The sequence below is a fragment of the Mustelus asterias genome, chromosome 25 (assembly GCF_964213995.1).
Source record: "Mustelus asterias chromosome 25, sMusAst1.hap1.1, whole genome shotgun sequence".
Taxonomy (NCBI): domain Eukaryota; kingdom Metazoa; phylum Chordata; class Chondrichthyes; order Carcharhiniformes; family Triakidae; genus Mustelus; species Mustelus asterias.
This window is the reverse complement of record NC_135825.1, coordinates 35,953,355-35,972,004: the sequence shown is the minus strand read 5'-3', so window position 1 is coordinate 35,972,004 and position 18,650 is coordinate 35,953,355. Positions and strand designations below refer to the sequence as shown.

Genomic DNA, 18,650 nt, shown 5'->3' with positions numbered 1-18,650 from the left:
GTGGAGTTTCTCACTTTAAATGGCATGTGGACTCGAAACGAATTTCCTTCTTTGACAATCATAAAATCTTTTACAGATCCATTCAATATGAACTTTGGGCACACTGAAAAGCAAGAAAGAAATAAAACCATAACTTTGCAGCCAGATATATGTTTGTAAAATTTTTAAAGACGTCATTGGTGTATCTCTACAATAATAGACAATAAGGTCATTTACTATATTGCTATTTGTGGAATATTACTGTGCATAATGTGTCACATTCTATATATTGACGGTGACTATACTTCAAAAAGTACTTTATTGGCTGGTATATTTGAAGATATGAAGATGCTAAGAATAAAGTATTATTAGATTTTGTTCTGGGAGATGAAATGGGGCAAATATCCAAAATGAAAATGGGGGGGGGGGGGATTAGGAAATAGTGATCACAACATAATTAGGGCTTGAATATTTTGGATGGTTCCCTTCGTGCCATCCTGGCCAACTCTGACTGCCTGGCAGCCATTTCACATTCCAACAAGTGTTAACTGGTTGCAGGTGGTATTTCCACCCCCTCATTCAAGAGGAATTGCCACCTTAGAGAACTGCCGGCCAAAGTGATTGGCCGGCAACTGTCTATTCCCTGTAGTGACAGGAGTTGCAGTGAGCATGAGAGGAAATGCTTCAACATGCCAGCACCTAAGTCCTGGGATTGGACGGCCAAGGTCCTTGGTAGGGAAGGGAGGGAGAACCTTGAGGCAGGTGGGTCATGAAAAGTGGGTGTTTGGGGTGTCAGGTCATAGACCAGAGGGCTAGGGAGGTCCAACGGCCCTTGGACTTTAAGAGGGGCATATGTCCAAAGGCAAAAGTGGGCGGGGGGGGGGGGGGGGCGGTGCAGTCTGATGGAAGCCACCCTCCTCCTAACCAAAACTTATGCCCATTCATTTTCAGGCTTTCCTCATACCAGGTAGAATGCCGGGTGTGAATTGGATTTTTGACCTTTCATGATATCTGCCCGCTCACCATGCTGGTCAATGGGCATGGTGTGCTGGTAAGGTCACACCCAATGTTTATAACCATGTGGCTAACAGCTAAAACCTTAAAGCATGCTGGGAAGAGGGTCCAGAGAAGTTTCATGAGAATGATTCCGGGAATTAAAATCTTGACGTATGAGGAGCATTTGAGGACTCTGGGTCTGTACTCAATGGAGTTTAGAAGGATGAGGGGGGATATTATTGCAACTTACAGAATACTGAAAGGCCTGGATGGAGTGGAGGTCGGCAAGATGTTTCCCAGGGCACAACCTCAGAGTAACGGGCTGATCCTTTAGAACTGAGATGAGGAGGGATTTCTTCAGCCAGAGGGTGGTGAATCTATGGAATTCATTGCCATAGAAGGCTGTGGAGGCCAGGTCATTGAGTGTACTTAAGACAGAGATAGATATGTGGAGAACCTGGAGGAACAGCTTCTCATCTTCCAGCTAGGCATGTTACAGCCTTCCGGTCTCAACATCGAATTCAACAACTTCAGATGATTAGCTTACCCAACCTTGATCCCTTTGTTTTCATTTTATTTAATTTTTAACTATTCTCTACCTTTTATTTCTTTGTCTTTCTTTATTTTTCTTTCCCCCCACTCTTTCCCCTAGTTTATCCCCTTTCCTTAATTTTTCTCCTCCTTTGCTTCCCCTTTCCTTTTTTTTCTCAATTTTACCTCTCTCTCACCCCCCTCCCCCTCCCCCCACATCTTCATCTGTCACAGTTTACCCTCTGATTTCAGCTTCTCTGCCGTTTGGCCATTCACACCTTCTGTTATTTCTATGGACTGTCATTAGCAGCCTTTCTCCTTGTGTTTGTGGTGATGGCTCATCTTTCGCCCTACAGTATAAATATCTCCCACTTACTATGCTGTTTAGCTTTGACAAAGGGTCATCTGGACTTGAAACGTCAGCTCTTTTCTCTCCTTACAGATGCTGCCAAACCGGCTGAGATTTTACAGCATTTTCTCTTTTGGTAGGATATACATGAAAGAGATTATAGGTTCTTGATTGGAAAGGGGATCAAAGATTATGGGGAAATAGCAGGAGAATGGGGTTGAGAAGCTTATCAGCCATGATTGAATGGCAGAGCAGACTTGATGGGCTGAATTATCATAGAGTCCCTGCAGTGCAGAAGGAGGCCATTCAGCCCATCGAGCTGCACCGACCACAATCCCACCCAGGCCCTATTCCCGTAACCCCACATATTTACTCTGCTAATCCCCCTGATACTAGGGTCAATTTATAATGGCCAATTAACCTAACCCGCACATGTTTGGACTCTGGGAGGAAACCGGAGCATCCGGAGGAAACCCACACAGACACAGGGAGAATGTGCAAACTCCACACAGATAGTGACCCAAGGCTGGAATTGAACCCGGGTTCCTGGCACTGTGAGGCCGTCGCATTGTATCGGGCAATGGGACCCTGTGCAAGAACCTCTCCGGCTATGTCGAGGGCATCTTGAAACCCATTGTACAAAGAACCCCCAGCTTTTGTCGCAACACTACGGACTTCCTACAGAAACTCAACACACATGGAGTAGTTGAACCAGGAGCACTCCTCGTCACAATGGATGTCTCTGCACTCTACACCAGCATCCCCCACGATGATGGCATTGCTGCAACGGCCTCAGTACTCAACGCCGACAACTGCCAGTTTCCAGATGCAATTTTACAACTCATCCGCTTCATCCTGGACCACAATGTCTTCACCTTCAACAACCAGTTCTTCATCCAGACACACGGAACAGCCATGGGGACCAAATTCACACCTCAATATGCCAACATCTTCATGCACAGGTTCGAACAAGACTTCTACACCGCACAGGACCTTCAACCGATGCTATACACTCGATACATCGATGACATTTTCTTCCTTTGGACTCATGGTGAACAATCACTGAAACAGCTATATGATGACATCAACAAGTTCCATCCCACCATCAGACTCACCATGGACTACTCTCCGGAATCAGTTGCATTCTTGGACACACGCATCTCCATACAGTATTTTCAAAATATGGATGGGGAGATATATATTTTGAAATATTTTCCCAAATTTTTGACTCATGTTTTTAGTTCCTGCGATTATAATTTTGACATTATCTTCCAAAGGGAATTCCCCTAATTCTGTGCAATGTTCAGATGAAAACAAGATTTAGTAATCTCCTTGAATCTTATTTCCAACCAAGTTCCACCACGGGGACAATTCTTCCAAATTCACCACAGGACTCTGAACATTTGAGCATCAACAATCCAGTTACAGATCACAAATGTATTATACAGGTCACTAATTGCTCACTAGGACACTGTAGTTTAATCACTTTTCCCATAGATAATTAGGCAGCACAAAGACGATGCTACATTATTTGCAGTTTGCAAGATTCTCACAAATCCATCCTCCCCCCCCTCCCCCGCAACCAGAGATCCATCTGAGCCAGCCCCCCTCCTCCGGCGGACGCCAGCGGAAGGCCAGGAAGATGCTGCAGGCTCTCGAAAGACTGCAGGTCGGAAGGATGGTGGAGGGAGACCAGCGATCGAGGTAGGTTGGGGGTGTGCTCTGCCGAGGGGGACCTGTCTCCCAGGGGTGTCCGATCCCGGGGGGGCGGGGGGGGGGGTGCGGTCTGCTGGGGTGGTTAGCGGGGGGGTCCGCGAAGGATGGTCGGGGAGGATGAGCTTCTGAGATTCCCCTGCAGAATAGAAATCCGCTTCGGACTTTTATTCTGCAGGTCGCTAAAAACGTAGATCTGGATTGGGCCGCATGGTGGTAAAGTGGGATTTGGTGGCAGAGAGTTGGGCACGCGGTTCATTAAGTCGATTTAAATGCATGCAAATGCATTTAAATCGTCGGGCCGCCCGATTCGGGCATGGGCCGGACCCGCGCCCGAATCAGGTATCGGTAAAGCCGCGATCTGCTCGGATTCGGGTGCAGATCGTGTTAAAGGCCCGATGCCCAACTTTACCATGATTTCGCGCCTGGAAACATGCGTGAATGTTTGGTAAAATCAGGCCCAGTATCTTGAAGTCCAAGTTACAGAATCTTATTCTTATCATTTATTGGAAATACTCATTTATTAGTAGATCCATTAAGTGTGTGTTTATCCCCAATTCCAGTTGAGCAGAGTAGGACTCTGACCCCTCAACAGTTAAACTATAAATACAATTACCTGGTGGAGGCATGGCAATGACATAGTTGTCTAATTCTATAGGTTCCCCCATTCCGCCATCATTGGCAGCTCTCACACGTAGAAAATGCATTCCCATTTTTGTTAAGCCTTTCACGGTATATGAAGTCAGCCCCACAGGAACAACGTTGCATGTAGTCCACGTTGTACTCTCAGAAGATTTCATTTCGACTATGTACCCTTTAGGAATATCATTGCCCTGGTAAATTGGCGGGCTCCAGGCAAGAGATATGGTTGAGTAGGTGGAGTCTGTTACTCTGAGGTCTCTTACAGCTCCAGGTAGCTCTGCAAGTAAAAGGCAGCGAAAAGTTATCAAGACATATCTCTATCATAGCTTGAGATCAGCTTATAAATTATTGAAATTAAAAAATGTTTCAAACACATTAAGACAGAATTTTACTTTCCCCCATTGGCATATTTGTAGGTAGGGGGTGAGTGTAAGCACAACCTTCCCACATGCTTCCTACCTACCTCATATTCTCTGCAATTTTATGCTTAGATGGTCAAGACCAGCTCACTCTTGCCCCAATTGCCAATTATTGATCACTTAAGGGCTGCTTCCACCCAGCTTCAATTTTCAGGCTGGTGGATAGAGTCCTCAGGACCAAAAAGTAACCAGGTTCAGACCTCGGGCGGGAAGGGGAGCGGGTACCTCATCACGAGCTTTCTTTTAACATCGGGCACCCCTGCAAAAGGTCCAGTCCCTGTAGGTCCTTCCTCCTTCCTTCACCCAGCCTCTCCACCAACACCCGACTCCCAATTATGCCCAGACCCCTGCGCTTCATCCTCCCACCCTGAGAACCCCAAAACCTAGCTGGCCCTGGACATCCGGGACTTAGGCTCTGGGGATTGTTTGCAGGCCTAATTCTGTCCATTGTAGCTTCTGGCACCGTAGGGACTGGAGAGCTGTTGACCAATCAGATTAAGTGGAAGATCTCCGAGACAAGACTTCCTGCCGATTAAGGGGTTGAAGCCTATCTCCAGCCAATTAAGACTCATTGGAACATAAAATAGCTGTGGGGCAGGCCGGATGGGTGGAGATGTGTTTTCTGTCAATGTTGCTCCCCATCATCCACTTTATGTGGGTGAGCTTGGGGTTGGAGAAGATGGTGGAGCAGACACTCATACTGTTTTATGTGCCCCCTGCAGGAAACATGCTTAATAAAAGCAAATTACTGTGGATGCTGGAATCTGAAACCAAAAGAGGAAATGCTGGGAAATCTCAGCAAGTCTGGCAGCATCTGTAAGGAGAGAGAAAAGCTGACGTTTCGAGTCCAGATGACCCTTTGTCAAAGCTTTGACAAAGGGTCATCTGGACTGGAAACATCAGCTCTTTTCTCTCCTTGCAGATGTTGTCAGACCTGCTAAGATTTCCCAGGAAACACACCTGCTGGGGCAGATAAAATTCAGCCCCATCATCTCTCCTGGAATACAATAATGACAAAGTGACATCCTGACAACATTTGCCCCAATCCTCCTGAGCATCAATAAACATTTAAATAAAATTAATTTGATGAGTAGAGAACAAGTGCAACTTTTATAACAATATACTCTACATTGGGCCTGCCCATCTGTGAGGGATCAAACAATTTTCTCAGCTCCATGGAAACAGGGTTGAAGACAATCATAGAATCATAGAAACCCTACAGTACAGAAAGAGGCCATTCGGCCCATCGAGTCTGCACCGACCACAATCCCACCCAGGCCCTACCCCCATATCCCTACATATTTACCCACTAATCCCTCTACCCTACGTATCTCAGGACACTAAGGGCAATTTTTAGCATGGCCAATCAACCTAACCCGCACATCTTTGGACTGTGGGAGGAAACCGGAGCACCCGGAGGAAACCCACGCAGACACGAGGAGAATGTGCAAACTCCACACAGACAGTGACCCAAGCCGGGAATCGAACCCAGGTCCCTGGAGCTGTCAAGCAGCAGTGCTAACCACTGTGCTACCGTGCCGCCCTCCACTGTGCTACCGTGCCGCCCTCTATCCCCAATGTGGGGATAGAGGGAGGGGTGGCTGAGAAAATGGTGGGTGCCATACCATGTTGGGTCCCCGATGTTGTCCCACTACTGGGAAACATTCTCAGACTTGAGCTAGTAACAGGATTGGCTGCTTACTCCAGGGAGGTGCAAAGAGCAAATGAATGATAACTTTGTGACATCGCCTGAACTTTCCCACTCATGGGGTGGCAAAATGGCACAGTGATTAGCACTTCTGTCTCACAGCCCTAGGAACCTGGGTTCGATTCCAGCCTTGGGTGACTGTGTAGAGTTTGCATGTTCTCCCTGTGTCTATGTGGATTTCCTCCTTGTGCTCCAGTTTCCTCCCACATACCAAAAATATTCAGGTTAGATGGATTGGCCACGCTAAATTGTCCCTTAGCGCCCAAAGATGTGTAGTTTTGGTGGATTAGCCATGATAAATGCACGATGTTACAGGGATAGGGCAGAGGGGAGAGTCTGGGTGGGATTCTCTTTCAGAGAAGTAGTGCAGACTCAATGGGCCGAATGGCCTCTTTCTGCATTGTATGGACCTATGGTTCCCCCACCCCACTGCATGTTTATTAGAGGCATGGCCCTTTCAGAGTGGAAGTTTCCATACCCGAATGACAGGGCCACAGGGGTGAAAGGTCACCCAATCACGGCTGCATAGAGGTTTCCCCTCTATCTGTAATGCAGCCCTCCCGTGTTGCCCAGCAAGAATGACTCCAGTGTTGATGCTCTTTCTCAATCCTTGACCTACTTCAGCAGCGGTTACCCCCGCTTAAGGTTCTGGAGCTGCTGAATCTCTGATTGGACCTACAACCTGAGAGTCATTCTGCCATCCTTAACAGGACAGCGAGTGTGGAGATGGCCAATTAGGAGGCCGCCTCCTAGTGGATTGCACCACCTGTGTTGCTGCTCAAAAGAGTTTGAGACCCCCATTTGGGCCTGACATCAGGGTCCTGCAGCCCATGAATACAAACAGCTCACAAAATTTGTAGAAGTGTTGGATCTGGTTAACTCCACTTGCAGGAATTATAGATTTCACTCCTGTATATGCTACATTTGTTATCTCATTATTGTGCAATATAATTTATTTTTACTTCTTGCATTGTATCATATCATTATGATGGACAATTATCCTTATCTGTAAAGTGCATAGAGAGCACTTACTCATAGGCTCACGAGCAAAGATTGCTTCAGTTTCACAGCTGGGCTCTCCTGGACCGGAGGAGTTTACGGCAATCACTCGGAATTCATACTCTAGCCCCTCGACAACATCTGTAACCGTCCACTTATTACCTGTGTGAAATGGGTAGTAATCATTTTAGAAATCACAGCAAGTACTTAAGATGCCTTCCTGCTCTTCTTTCAGTTAATGTGGAACTCAGTGAAAAGACTATTAAAATGGATGTTGGTTCTTAATTTGCAATCTTTCAGACTTTCAATTTTTTTTTAAACTGAGTTTTTTTTTAATGGCAGCATCTACAGCATGGGTGGAGTTTGTGAACATTTGTGTATTTAAATAAACCAATTTTTATTCAGTTTATACCATTGTATCATTCATAAGAACTGATTCTTAAAAACAGATATGGTTAAACATATCCTAAACACCAAACTGGAACATAGAATTAACTCTTTCCTTGTGAGGTAATGCATTTTGGAGGGTCTAATACAGATAGGAAATATACAGTAAGTGGCAGAACCCTTACGAGTATTGATAGGCAGAGGGATCTGGGTATACAGGTACACAGGTCACTGAAAGTGGCAACACAGGTGGAGAAGGTAGTCAAGAAGGCATACGACATGCTTACCTTCATCGGCTGGGGCACTGAGTTTAAAAATTGGCAAGTCATGTTGCAGCTTTACAGAACTTTAGTTAGGCCGCTCTTGGAATATAGTGTTCAATTCTAGTCGCTACACTACCAGAAGGATGTGGAGGCTTTGGAGAGGGTACAGAAAATATTTACCGAGATGTTGCCTGGTATGGAGGGCATTAGCTATGAGGAGAGGTTGGAGAAGCTTGGTTTGTTCTCACTGGAACGATGGAGGTTGAGGGACGACCTGATAGAAATCTACAAGATTATAAGGGGTGTGGACATAGTGGATAGTCAGAAGCTTTTTCCTCGGGTGAAAGAGTCAATTACCAGGGGGCATAGGTTTAAGTTGCAAAGGGCAAGGTTTAAAGGAGATGTACGGGGCAAGTTATTTTTACACAGAGGGTGGTAGGTGCCTGGAACTCACTGCCGACGGAGGTAGTGGAAGCAGATACGATAGTGATCTTTAAGGGGCGTCTTGACAAAAATACAAATAGGATGGGGATGGAGGGATATGGTCCCCGGAAGGGTAGGGGGTGTTAGTTCAGTCGGGCAGCATGATTGGTGCGGGTTTGGAGGGCCGAAGAGCCTGTTCCTGTGCTGTAATTTTCTCTGTTCTCTTTGTTCTTTGTTCTACATGATGTAAGGTCTTAATATATTGCCCTTTTTTTATATTCACCTTCGATTAAAGATGATTTGCATTGAATCTTAAACTGAGACACAATTTTTTTCCAGCAAAATAACACTTTGCAGATGTGATCATTTTGTTTAGGAGGAATGGCGCTAAACATTGGTAGTTTATAATGATCCTTTTAACAGGTTAGGTAGAAAGAACAGCTTTATTCCTACTGATGTGTTTGGAGTGTTAGGAGTAATTCGAGTAATCTATGTCATCTATATTGCATTAAAGATAATGATTTATTATTTACAAAGAACAAAGAACAATACAGCACAGGAACAGGCCCTTCGGCCCTCCAAGCCCTGCGCCACTCCCTGGTGCAAACTAGACCATTCTTTTGTATCCCTCCATTCCCATTCCGTTCATGTGGCTATCTAGATAAGTCTTAAACGTTCCCAGTGTGTCCGCCTCCACCACCTTGTCCAGCAGCACAGGAACAGGCCCCCACCACCCTCTGTGTAAAATACGTCCTTCTGATATCCGTGTTAAACCTCCCCCCCCTCACCTTGAACCTATGACCCCTTGTGAACATCACCACCGACCTGGGAAAAAGCTTCCCACCGTTCACCCTATCTATGCCTTTCATAATTTTATACACCTCTATTAGGTCACCCCTCATCCTCTGTCTTTCCAGTGAGAACAACCCCAGTTTACCCAATCTCTCCTCATTACTAAGCCCTTCCATACCAGGCAACATCCTGGTAAACCTCCTCTGCACTCTCTCTAAAGCCTCCACGTCCTTCTGGTAGTGTGGCGACCAGAACTGGGCGCAGTATTCCAAATGCGGCCGAACCAACGCTCTATACAACCGCAACATCAGACCCCAACTTTTATACTCTGTGCCCCGTCCTATAAAGGCAAGCATGCCATATGCCTTCTTCACTACCTTCTCCACCTGTGACGTCACCTTCAAGGATCTGTGGACTTGCACACCCAGGTCCCTCTGCGTATCTACACCCTTTATGGTTTCTGCCATTTAGCTCCCCCCTACGTTACTTCTACCAAAATGCATCACTTCGCATTTATCTGGATTGAACTCCATTTGCCATTTCTTTGCCCAAATTTCCAGCCTATCTTATTTGAGTATTAATGCCACTTTCTTACATAAAATAAGCTACAATATGAGATTACGTTCACACTTCTGCCTCACAGCGCCAATGACCCGGGTTCGATTTCCAGCTTGGGTCACTGTCTGTGTGGAGTTTGGACATTCTCCCCATTCTGCGTGGGTTTGCTTTGGGAGCTCTGGTTTCTTCCCACAGTCTGAAAGACGTACTGGTTAGGTGCACTGGCCATGCTAAATTCTCCTTCAGTATACCCAAACAGACACTTGAGTGTGGCGCCTAGGGGATTTTCACAGTAACTTCATTGCAGTGTTAATGTAAACCTATTTGTGACACTAATAAATAAACTTTTAAACTTTAAACCCAAGGCCAGAATTGAACCTGGGTCCCTGGTGCTGTGAGGCAGCAGTAATAAGCCAATTATCTATCTATCTGTGTCAAATTAATTAATTGAATTTAAATTTTGATCTCATGACTCCAGAGCAATGAACTCAGACCTCTAGATTATTCATCCAATAACACTTCCACCAAGCTTCCCACAATGCGGAAGACATGCTGATTAGGTGCATTGGTTATGCTAAATTCTCCCTCAGGTGTATCCAAGCAGGGGCCAGACTGTTGCGACGAGGGGATTTTCACAGTAAATTCATTGCAGTGTTAACGTAAGGCTACTTGTGACACTGATAAAAAATAAACTTTCAAAATAAACTTTAGGTATTAAATATGAGTTATTATGTATCATGCATTTAAATTAAAAAATTCAATACAACAGTTTTAAACTGTGGCCGGAATACTCGAGCTCTTCATGCTGGTGGGATCATCTGGTCCTGCTGACGGTGCCACAGGTTTCCTGACTGTGTGGGGTGGAGTCAGTGGGAAATCCCATCGACAGCGGCAGGACCAGAAAACCTTGCCGCTGGTGAACGGCGTGCTGCCTCATGCCGCGGGGAGCCCAGACAATCCCCCCCGCCCCCACCATGTCTTTGTTATGGCATCAGTATGGTGAGTGTTGAGTCAGGTTTTTTACCAGCCCTGGGGAGCTGGGGTGGGAAAATCCTGGAGAGATGGGCCAGATTGTCATTGGGGCATTTTAGTGATGGTGGGACCAGATGCAGAGAGGCTTCCCACTCTAAGTAGGGGAAGGACAGCAGGTTTACATAATTAATGGTCCAGTTAGTGACAATTCTACATTGCCCTTAGCTTTGTGGGGGGGAGACTATCAGCTAAATGGAGGTGGCCTCCCTTCTACTGTCTGGGGAGATATTTGAGTGGAACAATGGAGGAGCTGTGGGCAGTGAAGAGGAAGGGTTTCCCTGCGAATTTTAGTTTTTTTTCTTTAATTACCTACTAGGACCAAGGTCTCATGTGTACCTCAGCAGCGACCACCCCCTCTCAGTGGAGCTACAAAGTCTTCAGAGCTTCCAGCCCTGTGACTGGGCTGGCAGCATCAGGCCCCACTTTACTGTCCTTTTTGGATAACGGGTCCACAGATTGCCAGAGACTGCATGTGGTAAAGTTGCCGAGTGGGTACCACACGGGGCTGTGGGGTCACTTTTTACCCCAATGTCGGGGTCTCAATGCCCCTTGTAAAATCCAGCCCTTGCCCTTACCTGTGATTGGAGTATCAGTGACGGCACTCCAGGTGTTGCTACCTTTCTTGCGCTTTTCTATGATATATCCAATTATTCTGGAATCACCAGTATTACGTGGTGGAGTCCATGACATGGTAATGGACTTGCTGTTTGCATTCAAGATGTTTGGTTTTTCTGAAGGTCCAGGGACAGCTGGAAAAAAATATTTGCATTAAGCATTAAATTTGGTAGCTATTTTGAATGAAAATTATTACATTGTCCTACTGTTGTATATAAATGTAACCATACAATGGCCCAATGTTACAAGAACTTACCTTTTCTACCAGCTCTGACTACATCAGACACCAATGCTTCACTTACGCCTTCTGAATTCACTGCCCAAACTTTGAACTTGTAATTCTTTCCATGCTCCACTTTGTCGGAAGTGAATGTTGTTGTTGACTTGTTCACTTCACCAACTTTGGTCCACGTACTTCTCCCCACCTGTTGTCTTTCGATTGCATAGTGATCTATAGGTTTCCCACCATCATCTTTCGGGGGCTTCCACTTAAGGGAAATGCAATTTCCAGAGCTTTCTAGAACTTCTACAGGCCCCTGAGGTGCCTGTGGTTTATCTGAAACAGGACACCCATGATATCGTCAATAATTTATTTAAATGAAATTAGATACTAATATTTCTGCCAAAGCAATTAATACCCTGTAGTTTAAGGCTTCAAGTGATGTCAACAAATGTTTTGTTGTTCGTTGATACTTCTTTAAATCTGAGACTTTATAAAACTTTGCAATGCTGAGTTACATAATTAGATAACAATTTAATAATGCTTATCTGAAATTCTTGTTATTTAAGCCCATCATGGATAAAAGAAAATACACAAATGACCATGGCCTCAATTATGATTTTGTACCAGAGTCAAGGGCAACTGATGCCCTCCAGCGCCGACTCTGCTGGAATATTAAAAGGAAAATAACCTTGTTAGGATGAATTGTTGGACATCTGCATGACAATGCCTGGACCATGAGTATCTACTTGCTCCAAACTGTTGGGAGATCTGGTCTCTGCTTCCACATCCAGCAAATATGCCAGCACTATTTGCTATTTTCATGAAACATGAAAATTGGCCTCAGGTAATCCCTTTGGTAAGGAGTTTGCATTGACTTTAAAGGTAAATTCACCAATTGTTCGGTCTTTGAGGTCCAGGTCATGTACCTGGCTTATCACTCTTTGAAGGTAATCACTTGGCCTTTATCAGTGAGTGTCCTAGCATCCACTTAGATCCTTGTGACAGGAAGGGCTTGGGAGCTCCTAACATAGGGAGTCTCCTCATTCCTTAAAGATGGGTACCCTAGGAAGAAATGGCAGGTATGTCCAGTAGGAATGTAGAAGCTTGGGCCATGATATGCCAGCCATAAAAATGCATGCTTTTCATTTCAAGTGGTAAATTCAAAGCATTCAAACCTCAAAATAAAAAGATATATGGTTTCTCTGGTCAGGAATGGTCAAAACATAATAGAACAGATTGAGGCACTAATAAATGAAATCATAGGCACAGATTTGATGCGCTGGTGCACTCAGTTTCTAAACTCGACCATGCTGAATGGGATTAGCTTTTCCCCCCTTAGATGAAGGCGCCATCAAATGAGAAGTTCCCATTTCCCACCTGCTAGCCAGTCAACGTTAGGGGCCTAGTAAGAGTAAACTTTTGTGGGAAGAGAGGGTATACATCATTATCCCCACATCATAAGAGTTTGCGTATAGTCTAAATAAACAGAGGGATCATGAAGCCAAACACGATGGGCGGAATTTTACTGGCACATCTGCTCGAGTTTCGTACGATCCTGCCCGAGGCCAACAAAGAATATCATTCTCCGAGCTTTGTCCGTCCCTGGAATTGGGGCGGGTGTGCCGGTAAAATTCCGGCCAATATTGAATCTGACATAAATATAACTTCTGCAAAACTAGCACAAAAACAATAAAAGTGGTAAGGTATAAATACATTACCGGTGACAGCCAGGCTAATGTTTGCACTTGCTGTACCACTTTCATTCTTCAATTTAATTGTCATGTTTCCACTGTCCTTTCGATTACATTTGGAGATCGATAGTCGTGTAAAATTTTTGCTTGTGTCAATGCTAATTCTGTTGTCTTCAAACATTTCTTCCCCATCTTTATACCAAGACACCTTTACTGGTGGCTTTCCTGAGAATGGCACTTTCACTGTTGCAGTCTGACCAGCCTTAACAACTGTGATTTTCTTTTCCAATTGGTCAAGCATATCCTGATCAAACTCTGGAGGATCTGATATTAAACAATAGCAACAAAGACAATAATTTACAATCATCGAGTAGCTATAAATTCTATTGAATTGTTTAATGTCTATGTTTAATTATGTCTAATTTTATGTGGTCTGCTGATCAGTTCATATTGCTACTTGGATGAACATGTACTTTTTAAGTAGAATTTTCAGATATATATGTATCTTTGCGTTAAGGTAAGTAGAGTGATTTCAGTTTTATGTGTGTGGTTTGTGAGCCATGGTGCCTAAAAGTCTGGATGGACCTGTGGCTGAAAGGTCAGTCTTTTGGATTTGTCCCCTGAAGATAAACAGATGGGTTAAAGAAGGGTTAGAAATTTAGTGATTTTTGGGAAAAAAACACAAAGGAGGGAAAACTGGACTTTTGCCTCGTGACAGTGGTCAAATGAAACAGAGAAAGACAGGGAAGAGTTCAGCATGTGTCAGAGAATGAAGACAGGGATTGTTCAGCTCTCTAAGAAAAGCCAAGTGCAAGGCTAGAGAATCATAGAATCTCTACAATACAAAAGGAGGCAATTCAGCCCATCGAGTCTGTATCGACCACATGCCACCCAGGCCCTATTCCCATAACTCCATACATTTACCCTGCTAATCCCACTGACACTAGGGTCAATTTAGCATGGCCAACCCGCACATCTTTAGACTGTGGGAGGAAACCGGAGCATCCAGAGGAAACCCATGCTGGCACGGAGAGAAAGTGCCAACTCCACACATACAGTCACCCGAGGCTAGAATCGAACCTAGGTCCTTGGCGCTGTGAGGCAGGAGTGCTAACTACTGTGCCACCATGCTGGAGGGACAGTAGTAAACTCAGTAGTCAGTTATAGGACTCAGTAAAACGATCAGCTTAGTGGTATTGCTGTTGAAATAGTGGCTGGAATTCTCTGGCTGTTCACGCTGGTGGGATCTCTGGTTCCGCCGGCAATGCACCCACTCCCGTGGGTATCCTAGTGACATGGGTTGACACTAACGGGAAATGCTGTTGACATCGATAGCACCAAAGAACCCTGCCATCAGCAAACAGTGCGCCGTCTCCTGCAGCTGAGAAACACGCGACTGGGAAGCCGGAGAATGACGCCCGGTGAGTTTAAAGTGTTATTTTTGGGTGTCTCGGGGAGAGCTATGAGTTGGGTGAGAAGCATTAAGTGAATGTTCAATAAATTGCTGGAAGAAAACTATTTGCAAGTGGGCCAACCCCAAGCAAGGAACCTTTGTGTCAGGCTAGTGGTAACTCTTCATGGATTGTGTGTCTGTAAATGCATTGCTGGGTAAAGGGATGTCAGGAAATTGACTAATCTTCTTGGATTGAGATCTTTCTAATCTTTTTGTCTGGTGTAATATAGTCCATTTTTCTTGTTTAACAAATATTTTTTTCTTTGTGTTAAAAGTTCATCAGCAGATTCCTGTGAATTTGTTCGGTAACCTTCCTCTGTGGTTTTCTAGAAAAGGTAAGCTCTATCAAGACAGGTTTAACTCTGGATCATAGATCATAGAAACCCTACAGTGCAGAAGGAGGCCATTCGGCCCATCGAGTCTGCACCGACCACAATCCCACCCAGGCTCTACCCCCACATATTTACCTGCTAATCCCTCTAACCTACGCATCTCAGGACTCTAAGGGGCAATTTTTAACCTGGCCAATCAACCTAACCCGCACATCTTTGGACTGACTTTTCCAGGATTATCAGCTGGGATCATGACACTACCAGTTATAACATGGGTTCTTATGTGGAAAAAAAGTAAGAGCACGTATACTAATTAACTGCGATATGAGTTAAGCTAATGAAGGTGGCTGGAAAGTTAGTTCAACAGAACTTGGAGCACATTTGAAAGGACTAACGTTTGCTTCAGAATTGATTCAATGTAAAGCACTTCAAAATGTCCTAAGAGGCATATAACGTGCCATATAAATGGAAGTTCTTTCCGGAATTTACACATGGGCTATAGCTAATTAGGGAAAAAAAACATAGCAAATGGTATGTTTAAACATGTTAATTTGTCAGTTTGCACAGTTCACAGCACAGAATCAGATTATTTCACCCAGTTAGTCTATGTCAGCATTTATATGTATATGAGTCTGCTTCCCCCCCTCCCACAACTACTTCTTCCCATTCTGCCACCAAAGATCAAAACTTAAATGATTGATAAATAACACAAAATGAAATAGCTATCTCCAAAATATAAACCTATCTGGGGTACAGTGACAGTGTGTCTGCAAAGGATATTGCATAAATGTTCCTATGCCTGAACAAACTTGAGTTGAGTAGCAATGCCATACTTTATCTGTCATTCAGGCAGCACTAAACCATCAGATTCAAATGTGCTAATATGTCAACGCACATGAAATCATTTTTTTTCAAGCTTCAGTGGAAAATGAAATAATACTTCACTGATTTGGTCAAATACAAAAACACTGTCAATTTGTTCTTAGCCACTTTGCAAGACCAAGCTATTAACTGCACTGCTGGCTAATCTCCAGGTAACGATTTCAAGTCATATCTGCAAGCTCAGTGGAAACTGAAAGGCTATTCAATTTTCTTTTTACAAGATGTAAGATTTCAGGAACTAACTTGTAAAAAATGAAAATCTGAAGCATGAAATGTGCATGTATCAGGCGTTTGAATATGTTGGTGACCTGTGAGTCACATTGTGAAGCAATTTATTTCGTGCATAGATTTTTACAGCCTGTAAATTTAACATTCTGCGCTTCTGGTGTTGTTATTTCATTTGGGGCAGAACGGTGACAGTGGTTAGCACTGTTGCCTCACAGCACTTGGGACCCGAGTTCAATTCTGACCTCAGGTCACTGTCTGTATGGAATTTGCACATTCTCCCCGTGTCTGCGTGGGTTTCCTCCGGATACTCCAATTTCCTCCCACAGTCCAAAGATGTGCAGGTTAGGTGGAAAGACCATGCTAAATTGACCCTAATGTCAGGGCATTAGCAAGATAAATATGTGGGGTTACAGGAATAGGGCCTGGGTGGGATTGTGGTCGGTGCAGACTTGATGGGCCAAATAGCCACCTTCTGCACTGTAGGGATTCTATGATAGGAATGTATTGAGAGGAAGTTAAAGCAATAGGTTAGATTCAAATTCTCCTTTTTCCTGTTGTGAATATTTGTTGGTTTTGCTGTGGATTTGAATTGAATCGGGTGATGTTACTTTCATAAACATTGCGATTTACCTTCAACAAACAGAGAGGCTTCAGTTTTTCCTCCATCAGCTTCAAATGTATATGTCCCTGAATTTTTCTCTTGGACATTTTCTATGGTCAATTTGTGTACAGCTCCCTCCTGGGTAGCTATTATTCCATCTCCTGAAGTAATCTACAATCACACAAATACAGACAAATACAGTTAAGTTTTAAAAACTTCCAAAGTATTTCCAAGAAGAGAACAAAAGAGTTGCAGTGTACCTGCATTGTAAATTGCTGTAGTGTATTACAACAAAATTCTCCATAATTAAATCCCAATAAAACTGCTTACCAAGTTCATTTTTTGTTTTACACACCATTAGTTTGTTCTCCCACCAGCAAAGGTATAGAAATGATAACTTTATCACTTTGGCCTGTAAAATGCACCACTTGGCAATAACCTAACAGTCCACAATGCAATCATTCTGACTGGCTCAAAGTCTTGGAACTCACTCTCTAATAATATTGTGGGAGTATCTTCAGAATATGCACTGCAGTGATTTAAGAAGGTAGCCCAGCAACATCTTGTCAAGGTCAACTAGAGATGAACAATAAATTGCCAACAATGTCCAGATCCTGAATAATTACTAGAAGATAATCATCTGAATCTCCTCCCTCCTTTACTTCAGTGGTAGGTCATAAATGGCACAATTACTTAGTGATTGCAGCACAGAAACACATCAGGTTTGCTAATTTGAGGTTTCAACAAGTGCAATATAATCTCTTGGTTTGCCTGAAGAGGCCAGCATACACATTAGGCATTCAAATAAGCAAAATACTGTGGATGTTGAAATTTGAAACAAGAACAGAGGATGCTGAAAAAACTCAGCAGGTCTGCCAGAAAATTTCATGTTCTGACAAAGAGTCCATGGACTTGAAACGTTAACTCTATTTTTCTCTTGATAGGTCAGAAATGGCAACCTGCGGCCCAAGGACAACATGCAGCCCATCAGGTTTCTAATTGCGGCTCATGAGACATTTTGTTGACCATTGCCGATGTGCAGGGCTGCCACATTCTGCCGAGTTCTGTCCGCATGGCTTTTTCTTACCAATATTGGTGGTTTGCACAAAGAACAAGGGCAAGTGAAGTGACATGTGTGCTGATTACACACAACATTAATTGTGAAAACCACGCGCTCCCTTTGCATCCAAAGCTTAAATATTTCTTTTTTTTCTCCATTTCAAATTGGTGAGAGTTCCATTAATATATAATTGATTAAGCATTCTCTATAACTCATTATGAAATATTCGACATGTGTTTAATCTTACTCATGGGGTCATGGTTAATGAATTTCAGCCCAATTTCAATCTTGTGGCCCACTGAGATGAAGGCAGACCACTCATGCAGCCCACTCACTCGCCTAGGTTGCCCATCACTGTGATAGATATTGGCAGACCTGCTGAGTTTTTCTGCTGTCCTCTCTCCTTGTTACTTTAGGCATTGTTGGCCAGTATGGATCATCCTCTGGCCAAATTCCCTGTTGTTGATGAATCTGCAATGTAACTGTTAAATTTGCTATAACTGAAAGCAGCATGTGATATTACAAAAAACTAATTCTTTGCTCTTTGACTGATGATTATCACCTCAATACCTTGATGTATTACCGCCTAGCCTGTTGTAGAAGGCCTCAGTTGCCATGACGACAAACTATTAATTCGGGAGAGCACAATGAGCTATCCTTTTGTTTTGTATGATATAGTGCCATTCAAGAAGGGATTTTTAACCCAGAAACAATAGTGACAGCATGGTAACCAAGGGACTGAAATGAGAGCACATGACAATAGCATGGAGAACA

General features: G+C 43.9%; 1 protein-coding gene across 1 annotated transcript in view; it reads right to left on the bottom strand.

Moving 5' to 3' along the window:
- Positions 1-18,650, bottom strand: part of LOC144511893 (immunoglobulin-like and fibronectin type III domain-containing protein 1) — an 87,886-nt gene that overhangs the window by 15,891 nt on the left and 53,345 nt on the right. The window contains exons 14-20 of the mRNA XM_078242324.1: positions 16,846-16,987; positions 13,348-13,644; positions 11,663-11,962; positions 11,367-11,540; positions 7,370-7,498; positions 4,185-4,487; positions 15-103 (exon numbers count right to left, since the gene is read on the bottom strand). Coding sequence (XP_078098450.1) covers positions 15-103; positions 4,185-4,487; positions 7,370-7,498; positions 11,367-11,540; positions 11,663-11,962; positions 13,348-13,644; positions 16,846-16,987 — 1,434 coding nt within the window. The remainder of the gene's footprint in view (positions 1-14; positions 104-4,184; positions 4,488-7,369; positions 7,499-11,366; positions 11,541-11,662; positions 11,963-13,347; positions 13,645-16,845; positions 16,988-18,650) is intronic.